Genomic DNA, 15,425 nt, shown 5'->3' with positions numbered 1-15,425 from the left:
AGGAGGTTGTTGGCCAAGATCTCGCGATACATGGCCCCATCCATCCTCCCCTCAATACGGTGCAGTCGTCCTGTCCCCTTTGCAGAAAAGCATCCCCAAAGAATTATGTTTTAATCCATGACTGCGTAGGGTGCGTAGTGTGTTACTAATGGTTTTCTTTGAGACTGTGGTCCCAGCTCTCTTCAGGTCATTGACCAGGTCCTGCCGTGTAGTTCTGGGCTGATCCCTTACCTTCCTCATGATCATTGATGCCCCACGAGGTGAAATCTTGCATGGAGCCCCAGACCGAGGGTGATTGACCGTCATCTTGAACTTCTTCCATTTTCTAATAATTGCGCCAACAGTTGTTGCCTTCTCACCAAGCTGCTTGCCTATTGTCCTGTAACCCATCCCAGCCTTGTGCAGGTCTACAATTTTAGCCCTGATGTCCTTACACAGCTCTCTGGTCTTGGCCATTGTGGAGAGGTTGGAGTCTGTTTGATAGAGAGTCTGGAAAGGTGTCTTTTATACAAGTAACGAGTTCAAACAGATGCAGTTAATATAGGTAATGAGTGGAGAACAAGAGGGCTCTTAAAGAAAAACTAACAGGTCTGTGAGAGCCGGAATTCTTACTGGTTGGTAGGTGATCAAATACTTATTTCATGCAATAAAATGCTAATTAATTACTTAAAAATCATACAATGTGATTTTCTGGATTTTTGTTTTAGATTCCGTCTTTCACAGTTGAAGTGTAACTATGATACAAATTACAGCTTTGTAAGTAGGAAAACCTGCAAAATCGGCAGTGTATCAAATACTTGTTCTCCCCACTGTACTTTGCACATGAACCGCCTCCATCTGAGTAAGAAATCATGAATGTATTTACGTCAAATTTCTGGGGTCGCAGTGTATCTCTCTCGGAACGAGGCTGCCTTGGAAAGGGGGTTGGGCCTTTTCGCGGCACGCTTATAAGGCTCTGATTGTCCAAACGGGTTCTTTGAAGATATGCTAGTTAGCCGTGTCGATGGTTCCCAGTGGGGTCATGAGAGTACCGTAATACGATGGTTTGAACAGAGTAGTAGAATGGTCTCACTTAAATTCGCTTTTCAAGATACTTTACCTGGGACAGCTAATTAGCCGTACCAGTGATTGTCTTAGAGGTGAGTTTATCGTCTCTACCTCGTGTTGAGATTCAACGTTCAGACCGCTGCAGTTGCAGCTTAACGCTTTGCTGGTCTAGAATGTTAATTTCTTAACCGAACATTTTATACAGTTTATTCGAAAGGGGTGGTTCCGTCAGGCTGACACGCTCTCTGACTGCACTCAGGGGCGTGACTTGTCACTTGTACAAAGTTATGTAAAACATTTCTTAGTTCTTAAAATCACATCCTTCTCTTAACAAAAACACTCAATTTTTCATATTACATGTACATCACATAGGATGGAAACTTTGTACATGTAGTGGGTATACTTTTCAAGTTACAGTATTTCCTTTATAGCATTTTTAATCACAAAATATCAAACATTATACCATTAGTGTTCTATAGATCGCCTCTGACCATTCCCCACGTTCTATGTCAGGAATATTGTGCCAGTATTCGCTTTTGAACGTGTTAGAGTTTCGGCGGGAAAAAGTATCTTGAAGCAAAGGACATTCCTTTGGTGAATATTGGAGAGGGAGACCTGAATCTTCTCCACTTGATTTACAACAGGACGTGAGCTGTTAATCCCCACTAGTCACTTTCTCCTCCCTTCTGTTGGTGAGTGGGGGTCTGAGTGAAGTTATTCATTGCAAACCTGATCTATTTGGATTCATGTGGACAGTCATGACTTGAGTCTACCTCACACAATAACATGGACCTAATACCTACTCAACTCTTTCTAATGTTCTCCCTTCCTAACCCGCCCCAGACACACACATTACCATATGTGACACGAGTGTGGAGTGACTGACAGTAACCCTGGTCTGTGTGGGACAAGTGGAAGTGAGTGACAGGCAGCAGTGGCCAGTCTTAAGGGAGAGAGATGGGCTGGTCCCTCCCCTGAGGTTAATGAGATTTGGGCAGAGCTATGTGCCAGGCTCACTGCCCTCCCTGTCCATGCTTGGCCCATGTGAGGAGCTCCCTGGCAGCACTGCCTGGGAGTTAGTTGACTTGTTGGGTGGCATGCAGCCTCCGGCCCCTGCTAGCTAAGGAGATCAAGACATCCATTCTGAATTGTTGGCCGAAGTCCCTCTGTTTCCTTTTGTCTTTTGCAATTGAACAAGTAGCTTTGCTGGTCCCAGAGAAGGGAAGAAAGAAAGCCATTCTCTGATGTCTTGGAGAGCAGGTTTCTGTTGGACAGCAGTATAAGATCCTGATTAGGACCTTATTTTCCCCTGCTGAAGTGGAAACCTGTTGTTGCTCTGCAGCTGAGAACTAGGACATACACATTGTTTGGTTGACTTCTTACAATTGATTCAGGATGGAAAATGATTTCATGCTGGGGAAGAACTCATGCTGAGAAAAGAAGGTCCAGCATCTGAAATCCTATGGAATCGTAACCCTTCTGGCTATACAGTGTCTGTGATTTTGTGTGTGAGAGGGGGAGGAGGTTGAATTGTGTGTGAGTCCCTGGGGGAGGGGAGGTAGGACACAGCCCTCTGCCTCAAGCTGCGGTTGGACACTGCGCTGCAGCAAGTCCTCTCAGGCAGGAGCACTCGGACTTTGCTTTTCTTCACTGCTTTACTCAAACACAGAGGGACTGGGGGAAAAGTAGGCTATAGATAAATGGAGAGGGAAGGAGGTGTGCCACTACAGCGCAGCAGAAGGCAGCCGCCTACCTACATCACACATATAAGACCGGGCTAAGTAACTGTCAGTCTGTCACCCAGGGATTGGGTCAGGACCTGAAGATCTCTCTCTTTACATTTCTTTACTCTGACTCTTGGATCCAAAGAAGAGGGCTGTAGACGGGTCAGGGAAGAGGCTAGATTTCTCTCCGGCTGGTCAACAGAATGCATCTGGTGTTGGAGTCCTCTCAGGAGGCTGCACTGGAGATGCTGCCCTATTTTGTGGAGAATGCCGTGCTGACCCAGACCGAGATATGCCGCATGTGAGTTTAGTAGAGTGCTGCAAAGTTCTCTCATAGGTAAATGGAATGTGTGATCTACAAGAATAGAAATGATTTCCTAATTTAGCATGTGTGGTTCTTAGACAGTAGTGCACACAGTGCTGCTCAGTTGTGTAGAATGGGAGGATGTGTATGACAGATAATACTCAGTGGTGTACAAATGCAATAGGAGGGCTACTGGAATGTTATTGTGTACTATGTCCTTTTTGGAACAATACCTGCAAACTTTTTCTGTGTAAAATGTCCTAGCCTAGCTACTGGCTTGACATTTCCATAGCTCAACAGAAGAGTAATCATGTGTCCGATCCAGTGTTAATTTCGTTAACAGAAATTGAGTAAAATATTCATCAAACACCTATTTTTCAGTGGAAATTGACGAGACTGTAACTGACTAAATTGACCTAGAAAAAAAACGAACTAAACCAAAGTGCTATTTCATTTCATTTGACTAAGATGAGCCAAAATGATCTCTGTGGCTTAAATCTGACTAAGTGGACTGGACAATAATTTTTGGAGAGATTGAGAGTTTTTCAGTGACGAGCACAATTAATATTAGCAGCACAGATGCGCAGCGCAGTTCCGTTCAGCAGTGGGAAGGATGCGTCACACCCGGAAAACACAGCCTACATCAACTGGTGAGCTGTAGGGAGCAAGCGATGAGTGTAGGTAGACAGGTTCTGCTCCGGCTCCGATTATACACAACGTGCAGATGACACTCTTGCATCACTTTAGCTAATCAGACACCACCAACCTTCTAGTACCTACACAAGCTGCTTTACGAAGTAAAAAACGGCATTAAGTTTAATAGTAAAAGTCTTGCTGTTTTTTTTCTCTCCCCTGAGTAGGCTATAGAAAAGTAGTCTCTTTGAATTTCTAGTCTCGATCAACCCTCCTACTTTTTCCACTGCATTTCATATACAGGTCCTGTAGATACATTTCCATCTTTTCCTCAGAAAAAACTGTTTGATTCTAGCCTGTAGGCTACCGTTAAAAAGACATGACCCATACCGGTGCTACGTTATTTATTTCTATTGTACAATGGCGCGGTGCATTTTACATTCATAAAGCATATCGCGGGCCGTTCTAAAACAAGGCTACTTGTGGACTGGACCGTTAATCATTTGTTTAGGCTACACCTTTTTCAGTCGTGTTGCATCATTTGCTAGCTATAGCTTTATGTTTTGGAACATTCAGATAGAAATATGCAATGTAGAACAAACATGCCTCTTACATGTTGAATAAGGAATAAAGTCTGCCCTATTCATGGAATTTCTATCTGCAATGTTTGAGAATTTTTCATCTCAACGTGGCCATGGTAACAATACCAGTAGCCTATATGCAAACATTTGGTGGCACAGAAAGAAGGGAAAAGGGATAGAAGATAATTTATTGACTAAAATCCTCTTGCCACTACGCTTTATCTGACTGGGTAAATCACTTTTTTTTTTTTTCTTCTTTTCTTTTTTTTTTTTAAGTTGATGTGAATCCAGTGACTTAGACTTGAACACATGGACCAGGACTCGAGCACTGGGACTCAGACTTAAGCCATAGGGACTTGTGACTTGACCATTGGTGACTTGGACTTGAGCACAGGAGACTTGGGACTCGAGGTTTAGTGACTCGACTACATCATTGTGCGAAACAGTCATAAGCCCCCATTCTACTTTTGTAAATCAATGTGGCTCTGGCGTCTGTGGAACGTTCATAACAGTGGCAATGACTTGACTGTGTGATGGTGTGCAACCCATACTACTTTGCCAATAGCCTACTTTGTGGCACCATCTTGTGATTGTTCTCTCGCTCTCTCTGCGCTTGTCTGTCTGTTTTGTATGTAATGTGCTGTATCTATCTATGTATGCTGAATTTGGAATTTACATTTACATGTTTTTTAACTAGGCAGATAATTCTTATATAATGTAATATTATTATTTTATCTTTCATATTTCTGCTGTTGGGAAGAGAATAGGATGTTATGCAGAAAAATGTTGGTAGGACAAGGCTATGTATGTTTTGTGCACATGGAAGATTTTATGTTTAAGTTAATGAGGCAATACAAATGTGAATTGACTAAAATGAAAGGGCTTTTAGTTGACTAAAATGTCCCACTGTTTTAGTAATTTTGACAATAACTAGACAATCATTATTCAAATTACAAAAATGTGACTAAATGTGAGAGCACTCAAAAAAAAATAGTAGCCTAAATTAACACGGGTCCGATCAAGTTCATGCACATTACAAGCCTGATACTAATAGTAGTCATACATTTGAGATTGTATGACTTCTGCTCATTCAGAATCAAGAGCCTGTCCTTCCTATCCTAGAAGAATAGGTACTCCAAGGGATCATTGAGGCTATTTGGCAAGTCTCTTTGTCACTGTCTTTGTTTGCTGTGATAACAGATATATTTTTAGCACTGGTTTTAGTGGAAAAGCTGATAGCAGGGTACCGGAGGCTCGGAGACACCAGGGCAGAGGCTAGTTAATTAGACTGTCTGAGTGTGGTTTATGGTGGTGGACGTAGGGCTGGTAATTTACATGACAGGAGAGAAAGATTCACGCTCAACACATCCTCCGGTTTCTCACTGTGGTTTCTCACTGTGTTTTATGCGTGCAGCCTATTTCAATTGATCATACAGTAGTGTACAGCATTTGGAAAGTATTCAGACCCCTTTTCCCACATTTTGTTACGTTACAGCCTTATTTTAAAATGGATCAAATTAACATGTTTTCCTAATCAATCTACACACAATACCCCATAATGACAAAGTGAAAACAGGTTTCTAGACTTTATTTTGAAAATGTATTAAAAATAAAAACCAAAACCTTATTTACATAATTATTCAGACTATTTGGTATTTTATTAGGATCCCCATTAGCTGTTGCAAAAGCAGCAGCTACTCTTCCTGGGGTCCACACCAAACATGAAACATAATACAGAACATCAATAGACAAGAACAGCTCAAGGACAGAACTACATACACTTTGCTATGAGACTCGAAATTGAGCTCAGGTGCATCCTGTTTCCATTGATCATCATTGAAGTTTCAACAACTTGGAGTCCACCTGTGGTAAATTCAATTGATTGGACATGATTTGGAAGGGAACATGCACTGTCAACTGTGGGACCTTATATAGACAGGTATGTCAGAGCAAAAACCAAGCCATGAGGCCGAAGGAATTGTCCGTAGGGCTCCGAGACAGGATTGTGTCGAGGCACAGATCTGATGAAGGGTACCAAAACATTTCTGCAGCATTGAAGGTCCACAAGAACCAAGTGAAACACAATCTTAAATGGAAGATGGTCAGAGAGGTGACCAAGAACCCGATGATCACTAACGGAGTAGCTCTAGAGTTCGTCTGTGGAGATGGGAGAACCTTCCAGAAGGATAACAATCTCTGCAGCACCACCAATCAGGCCTTTATGGTAGAGTGGACAGACGGAAGCCACTTCTCAGTAAAAGGCACATGACAACCCGCTTGGAGTATGCCAAAAGTCACCTAAAGGACTCGGACCATGAGAAACAAGATTATCTGGTCTGATGAAACCAAGATTGAACTTTTTGGTCTGAATGCCAAGCGTCACGACTGAATGAAACCTGGCACCATCCCTACGGTGTTCAAGGTGATGGCAGAATCATACTGTGGGGATGTTTTTCAGCAGCATGGACTGGGAGTCTAGTCAGGATCAAGGGAAAGATGAACGGAGCAAAGTACAGAGAGATCCTTGATGAAAACCTGCCCCATAGCACTCAGGACCTCAGACTGGATTCACCTTCCAACTGGACAACAACCCTAAGCACACAGCCAAGACAATGCAGGAGGGGCTTCAAGACAAGTCTCTGAATGTCATTGAGTTGCCCAGCCAGAGCCCTGACTTGAACCAGATTAAACATCTCTGGAGAGACATGAAAAAACCTGTGCAGTGACGACCTGACAGAGCTTGAGAGGATCTGCAGAGAACAATGGGAGAAATTCCCCAAATACAGGTGTGCCAAGCTTGTAGCGTCATACCCAAGAAGACTCGAGGCTGTACTCGCTGCCAAAGGTACGTAAAAAAAGTTCTGAGTAAAGGGTCTGAATACTTATGTAAATGTTTATTTCAGTTTTTATATTGAGTACATTTGCAAATAATTCTTAACCTGTTTTTGCTTTGTCATTATGGGGTATTGTGTGCAGATTGAGGGGAAAAAACAATTGAATCCATTTTAGAATAAGGCTATAACGTAACTAAATGTGGGAAAAGTCCAGGGGTCTGAATACTTTACGACTGCACTGTACTGTTACTTATGTCCTCTGATGGCTGACCTCTGCCAAAATAAAATGAATCAAAGTCATTAAATAGAAGTTCTTAGTCTCACTAAAATCAGCCATATAGTCATTTCAAAACGATCCCATTTTCTTTTAAGCAGAGTCAGTTATACCATAAGGACCCCTTACTCATGTCCTCATTACATCTCGTGCAAGACCACTCACGGTCAGTAAAGTTATTTACTTTTGATAGATTTAAACAAACAATATTGGAATCACCCTGATCACAACCATAAACTATCAACTCCACCTGCTTTATAGATTAAGATAGCTGATTTTGCTTTGTCATTATGGGGTATTGTGTGTAGATTGAGTCATTTTTTTCTTCATTTTAGAATAAGGCTGTATGTAACGTAACAAAATGTGGAAAAAGTCAAGGGGTCTCTACTTTCCGAATGCAATGTATGTGTACTATCTAATAGAGAATAGGAGAATTACTTTAATTTAGTTTTTTAGTAAGAGCGAAATACTGTAGTTTTACAATGCTATAGGGTTAATAGAATGATATCCTGCCGAGATATCACAGGTTATGCTGAAGAAGGCTCCAAGTGATAGGCTAGATGGTTGAGGTATAAAAGTGTTTGAGGATTCTCTAGCACATACAGAGAGTCCTAAAGTTTGAAAGAGGTGCTCCATCTCCTATAGATTTAGCTAGCTGCAGCTCTACCTCATATTCATCATTCCCTGACAGGAGCACCTCCACAGCCTAATAAATCTCAAAACAGGATCATTTCAGCAAGCCATGACACCCACCATCTCAGATATATTTTCTGTAGTTAGAAACTGATAAGATTAGAATTCCTGCAACATTATTTTGTTGAAATATAGTTTGATCTCTGAGAAACTAACTAAACTAATTTATTGCATCCAAATTGTCCATTTTAATTGATCAAATGAATATAATATTCAATAAATGTAGTTCCTAACATCCTATTTGGACCAAACGTTTTTTAGAACAATGAGTAAGACATGAGGAATCCAAAGAAATGGCCAAAAGCCACACACGGACCCCCCCCACACCCCCACGCTAATCCTACCACAAGAACAAGTATATAGTTTCAGTTTTCCATGTCTAATAAGTAGTATGGAGCTGCAACTCTGAGTTTTGTTTCTTCATCCTATGTAATGTATTCCCAGTGAATTTCCTTTTCTTTCTTTGTTTTTTCTTTTTTTTCTTCCCCGTTAGGATGGGACATAAACCTATCAACGTCTGACTAATTTCTCTGAACAGGGGGGGAAAAAACACTCCCAAATTCACTGGGAATACATTAAATAGGATGAAGAAATTATACTCTGAGCCGCAGCTGCTCCGTACTACTTGTCAGACATGGAGAACTGATACTATATCCTCGTTGTTAGGGTGGAATTGGCATGGGGTGTGGGTGATTCGTGACCATATGTTGGAATCGTCATGTCTAACTCATTGTTCGATAAAAGTTTGGTCCAAATCGGATGTTAGGTACTATATTTATTTAATATTATATGAATCCTATAAATTCAAATGGCCTATATGGGTGCAATCAATTACATTTAATTCCTCAGAGATCTAATATATTTCAACAAAATGTTGCAGGAATGCTATCTGTTTCTAACAACTGAAACGATTTCAGAACAATCTGTGATGATGGGTGTCAACCCTCTTTCTTGTGCATTTTGAGGTGGAACGACCCAAATTGTTAGGAGAGAAGCCAAAGTGAAACAAAAGCGCTTGTGATCAGCGGCTGGCCACTCCTATGTGCCCGTCACTGTGGAACGCTGTCTCTGTGGTGGGATTGGGTGGCACAAAGCAGAGCCTGTTTCGGCCTTATCATATGCTTGGGCAAGGTCTCCTCCTCCTAGCCTGGAAACAGGAAGTCCAGTCAGGGACAGACAATCAGGGAGGGGGGTGGTGGAATGACTCTGGGATGGTTCTTGACCCTTACTGGGCTGAAATATGTGATTTCTGAATGTTTAGTTTTAAGTCAGACTTTTGCCATCGGTTGCTCGGAGGACGTTATTGTCTTACCTGAAATACTGATAAATCGGTAGACATTTAACATGCGCCTATTCCATAGGCTCTGGTGTTGTCTAGTTTTCCTGTTTGTTTTTGTTCCTGTCACTCTCATCACGCCTGTACTTTCCAATGACGTGCCTGTTTGCTAGACTGCACATATAGGGTACATCGGGAATATGTTCCACCCTCCTGTCAGGTGGATTTACGAGCCTGGAGAGAGACTTATTCTGTAAGCACAGTGAAAGAGAATAATTGGCACAAGCATAGAAAACAGCTTCAGCCCTCACTTTGTTTTCCACCACCACCTTGCCATATTAGTTATGTCACCTGCAGAATGCACAGGAACTCAATGAGAGAGTGGACATAATATCCTAGACAGGTGAGACTTGTAAATGCCGTGTGTAGCTCAGAGGAATGCATTACAAACTACTGCAGCTAATTATTCAGTCTGTTTTGCATTTGTCTGGGCCGGCAGAGACCTGACAGATCCCATCAGGATGCAGCAGCTTATGCAGGCCAGGGGAAAAGGCCAGATAAGCATTCAGGCTCAAAGCTTGATTCATAGCTGCTGTAAGTTGAGGCTCCGGCTTCCTCTTAAAACCTCTTTGGGATCGGTGTCCCGCTAGCGTTCCACTACGACAATATCCGGTGAAATTGCAGAGCACGAAATTCAAAATACAAAAATCGTAATATTAAACATTAAAAATACACGTTTTTTACATTGTTTAAAAGCTTAACTTCTTGTTAATCCAGCTGCATTGTCAGATTTCCAAAAAGGCTTTACATACCATGCGATTTTCTGAGGACAGCACCCCGAATCAAAATACTTTTTCAAACCAGCACAGGTGTCACAAAATCCCAAATAGCGATGAAATAAATCACTTCCCTTTTGAAGATCTTTCTCTGTTTGCAATCCCAAGGGTCCCAGCTACACAATGAATGGTTGTTTTGTTCGATAAAGTCCCTCTTTATATCCAAAAAAGTCCTTTTAGTTGGCGCCATTGATTTCATTAATCAACTCGTTTAACATGCATACAAACTAATCCAAAAAGTTACCAGTAAAGTTCATCCAAACAAGTTAATCCTCAGGTACTCTAATATCTAAAATAACGATACAATTTAATACGGAGAATAGTATGTTCAATAGGGAAGATAAATAACGAAGAGTGCGCACCTCATTCACGTGTGCAACAAGACTACTTTTCTAATGAGGGACTCCTTGGAAAAACTACAACTACTCGTTCGTTTTTCCAAAAATGAGCCTGAAACCCTCTCTAAAGACTGTTGACATCTAGTGGAAGCCATGAGAACTGCACTCTGGGAGGAATTCTTTTGAATATCCCATAGGCTTGCATTGAAATGGCCTGTGATCTCAAAAAAAAAAAAAAAAATCTGTGTGGATTCTCCTCTGGTTTTCGCCTGCCATATCAGTTCTGTTATTCTCACATACATTATTTTAACAGTTTTAGTTTATAGTGTTCTATCCAATGCTACCAATTATATGCATAACCTAACTTCTGGGCCTGAGTAACAGGCAGTTTACTTTGGGAACATCAGTCATCTGGAATTCAGGATACTGCCCCCTCGCCTTAAAAAGTGAAGAGGTTAAACTTGGCTTACTGCTGAACTTTTACAATTGGGTTTAGTGGCTGAAATACTGGGTGCTTGTCTGGACCTCCTGACCTGAAGCCCTATATTAAACACTTTTCTTGTCTGTCTGGTCCCAGGTATGACTTATCTTCACGTTCTCTGTAACATGGCGTTCCAGAAGGTGTAAGGATTATGTTATAGAACTGGAACAGTTTGACTCGCATATCAGTGTTGAACTGTTGAGTGACCATATGGCTCAGTCTGCCCACATTGTTGCATGATCCAGTTTCTAACGGCTCTCTCCATCTGTTGTTTTTCTAGCCTGAGCGAGAGCTTCTTCATGGTGAAGGGTGCTGCCCTCTTTCTGCAGCAGGGCAGCAGTCCTCAGGGCCAGAAAGCACATCCCCACCACAAACATGCAGGTGAGTACTTACCACACATCCACAGGACAGGACCACATGGGCTGCCATGCAAAGTGGCTAAATGGTCCCAAGACTCAGACTTTGAATTTTTGACATTACTCTGTCCATCTTACAGACAGTGTTGTTGTGGTTGTTTTGTCTGGTACTTTGTTGTGTAGTCTGAATGGTCTCTACCTGTTCTCCTGGAAAACTTGAGTGCACTTGAGTTGAGGTGTCTGGCTGATTTATTAGCATGTTCCAGTCATGTGTAACTTAGGCAGATTAGTGGTGAAGTAGGCCTACAATAGGTTATATTGATTCTGGTAGTGTTCAGTAGTATGACTACAATAGGTTATGTGGATGCTGGTAGTGTTCAGTAGTAGGCCTACAATAGGCTATGTGGATGCTGGTAGTGTTCAGTAGTAGGCCTACTTGTGTTCCATATCAATTGAAACAGGACACAGGGTTTGTCATCTGGCAGTTGTTGTATCAATATTGTAGTCATGTATCCGAGAGTCTATTCAAAGCTTCAACGTCATGAAATCCATATGGTATACCATATATAGGGCCTTGTGTTTAGCCAGCAGTATTATGTAATGGATGATATTTCCGGTGTGATTCTGAGGCAGAGGTTTTAATTGGTTAAAGACAAGATCCTGCAGCTGCTAGGGAGAGCTTAGCATGCACTCTCAATATCACCGAGAACCATGGATATGTTTTTCTCCCCTTTACTTACTGTTTTCAAGTTTGACTTGTTTCTCATTGTTGTTTTCCTTGTTTAAGTGAATTCAATAGAATTTGGAATGGTTTGCGTCACCAAGTGAATTGACAGAACTTCAGGACATTCAGGATTGGCTGCGAGCCCGCATTAAGTGTTTGTGTTGGTTGGGAGTTACTGGAGGATGCAGTCATGTGTTTCTTATAGAGGAAGTACTGCATGTGGAAAATTAATAGGCCAGGTTTTTTCTGGGTTCTTTGCTATGGGACAGAATGTTTTCAAGTAGGATAATCTCCCAAGCTTGGACTTTGGGCAATGTATTGGCCTGCAGCCCGCTAGTGAACATTGTGCCGTATTGTAGTTAGAATACTTAGCGGTGCCCTCAGGTTGTGAGCTGACTGATTTCTGATCCACACTGTGCAGTTTTTTCGGTCTGAGAAACAACCATTGTTGGCCAACATCTTGGCTGGCCACTATTTTCTCAAAGCTGTAACAGTGGCGGGACATATCTCATGGAAACACTGCCTAGTGAAAAACTTGCAGAACTGCCAGCACAAAAATAAATATACCTGCATGTCAATTGAATTTGGCCTTAACCAAACCAAATGCAGAGATTATCATTTGTCTAAGTAGATTTCTCTCGATCTGACAGTGAGACAGAGTGTCTGAATTGGGCTGAGCTGAGAAACTCCAATAGCCCCTGGCTGTCATGATCCAGAACAGTTGCAGAGTAAAGTACTCACCTACTAATACATGTAAATGAATATACAGTGGGGAGAACAAGTATTTGATACACTACCGATTTTGCAGGTTTTCCTACTTACAAAGCATGTAGAGGTCTGTCATTTTTATCATAGGTACACTTCAACTGTGAGAGACGGAATCTAAAACAAAAATCCAGAAAATCACTTTGTATGATTTTTAAGTAATTCATTTGCATTTTTTTGCATGAAATAAGTATTTGATCACCTACCAACCAGTAAGAATTCCGGCTCTCACAGACCTGTTAGTTTTTCTTTAAGAAGCCCTCCTGTTCTCCACTCATTACCTGTATTAACTGCACCTGTTTGAACTCGTTACCTGTATAAAAGACACCTTTCCACACTCTCCATCAAACAGACTCCAACCTCTCCACAATGGCCAAGACCAGAGAGCTGTGTAAGGACATCAGGGATACAATTGTAGACCTGCACAAGGCTGGGATGGGTTACAGGACAATAGGCAAGCAGCTTGGTGAGAAGGCAACAACTGTTGGCGCAATTATTAGAAAATGGAAGAAGTTCAAGATGACGGTCAATCACCCTCGGTCTGGGGCTTCATGCAAGATCTCACCTCGTGGGGCGTCAATGATCATGAGGAAGGTGAGAGATCAGCCCAGGTCAATGACCTGAAGAGAGCTGGGACCACAGTCTCAAAGAAAACCATTAGTAACACACTATGCCGTCATGGATTAAAATCCTGCAGCGCACGCAAGGTCCCCCTGCTCAAGCCAGCGCATGTCCAGGCCCGTCTGAAGTTTGCCAATGACCATCTGGATGATCCAGAGGAGGAATGGGAGAAGGTCTTGTGGTCTGATGAGACAAAAATAGAGTTTTTTGGTCTAAACTCCACTCGCCCTGTTTGGAGGAAGAAGAAGGATGAGTACAACCCCAAGAACACCATCCCAACCGTGAAGCATGGAGGTGGAAACATCATTCTTTGGGGATGCTTTTCTGCAAAGGGGACAGAATGAATGCACCGTATTGAGGGGAGGATGGATGGGGCCATGTATCACGAGATCTTGGCCAACAACCTCCTTCCCTCAGTAAGAGCATTGAAGATGGGTCGTAGCTGGGTCTTCCAGCATGACAATGACCCGAAACACACAGCCAGGGCAACTAAGGAGTGGCTCCGTAAGAAGCATCTCAAGGTCCTGGAGTGGCCTAGCCAGTCTCCAGACCTGAACCCAATATAAAATCTTTGGAGGGAGCTGAAAGTCCGTATTGCCCAGCGACAGCCCCGAAACCTGAAGGATCTGGAGAAGGTCTGTATGGAGGAGTGGGCCAAAATCCCTGCTGCAGTGTGTGCAAACCTGGTCAAGAACTACAGGAAACGTATGATCTCTGTACTTGCAAACAAAGGTTTCTGTTCCCTATATTAAGTTCTGCTTTTCTGATGTATCAAATACTTATGTCATGCAGTAAAATGCAAATGAATTACTTAAAAATCATACAATGTGATTTTCTGGATTTTTTTTTTTAGATTCCGTCTCTCACAGTTGAAGTGTACCTATGATAAAAATTACAGACCTCTACATGCTTTGTAAGTAGGAACACTGCCGATTTTGCAGGTTTTTTTAAATACTTGTTCTCCCCACTGTATGTCTGAACGTGTCTGTAATATATGTTTGAACGTACCATGAAGCAGAGGAGCAGGGGAACATGCCCAGAGCCAGCGTGCCGCTGACAGCTATAATTAAAGCTGCCCAGGAGGAGAGGACATAGTTTGTTTGCCAGTCGTCAGAACACCTTGACTGACACATACTTGGCTACCCCTCTTTACTCATCATCACTGCAGTGGTTTGGCTTGTCATTTAACCCCTCGTTATCCAGTAGCTCCCTCTTTGGCTGGCTGCGTCCCAAATGTCTCCCTAAGCCCTATTTTGTGCACTACTTCTTTTGACGAGGGACCATGAGGCTCTGGTTAAATATAGTGCACTACATATGGAATGCAGTGCTATTTGGTACGTAACCTTTCTCTCACCCCACTTCCTCAGGGGAACTTACGTCAAGCCTGGCATGATCGGCTCAAAACATTCCAACGTGACAGAGAAGAAGCGGTGTTTAGGTGTGGTTTTATGGTTAGCTGAAACTGAGTTGTGGGTGATCAATTTGTCGATGACAAGCAGGAAAGTGTCTTTGGCCTGTTGCATGACACTAGCCCATTGTACCTGCACTTACTCACTCACTCAATAATGGAGTACATTATGTCATGTGGTACGATGAGTGTTCAGTTTCAAATGTCAAGATTTGTTTTATAGGACTAATCACATGAAACCATGCTATCTGATAATGGCACTGACCGACCAGGTGTTGTCTTTTAGTATTTATGTTTTAATTTATTCTCTCTCAACAGGAGACTTACCTCAGCACCTGCAGGTGATGATCAACATTCTTCGCTTCGAGGACCGAATCAAACTGGTAAGAGACACACGCACGTGCAGTGACTAACCACCTGGCACCATGACATAGGCAAACTGCCTGAATGCTTTTTATTGTGTACTTAAGACTCTCGTTTACTCACTGTAATTATTAGCTCATGAGAACATGTTTGAATGTGCGCAGGAG

The 15,425-nt window shown here is 42.2% G+C and overlaps 1 protein-coding gene across 6 annotated transcripts in view; it reads left to right on the top strand.

Annotated features, from left to right (window-relative positions):
- Positions 1–15,425, top strand: part of LOC139389463 (protein phosphatase Slingshot homolog 1-like) — a 63,509-nt gene that overhangs the window by 37,094 nt on the left and 10,990 nt on the right. For 3 of the 6 annotated variants that reach the window (XM_071136238.1, XM_071136237.1, XM_071136242.1), the window contains 2 exons: positions 11,302–11,402; positions 15,214–15,278. In XM_071136238.1, coding sequence (XP_070992339.1) covers positions 11,302–11,402; positions 15,214–15,278 — 166 coding nt within the window. Of the gene's footprint in view, positions 1–2,688; positions 3,109–11,301; positions 11,403–15,213; positions 15,279–15,425 lie in introns of those variants that run through there. The other 3 variants (XM_071136240.1, XM_071136239.1, XM_071136241.1) reach the window with 2 other exon arrangements.

The sequence above is a fragment of the Oncorhynchus clarkii genome, chromosome 30 (genome assembly GCF_045791955.1).
Source record: "Oncorhynchus clarkii lewisi isolate Uvic-CL-2024 chromosome 30, UVic_Ocla_1.0, whole genome shotgun sequence".
NCBI lineage: Eukaryota > Metazoa > Chordata > Actinopteri > Salmoniformes > Salmonidae > Oncorhynchus > Oncorhynchus clarkii.
Note: the sequence above shows the minus strand (reverse complement) of the source record. Positions and strands in the feature narration are given on the sequence as shown.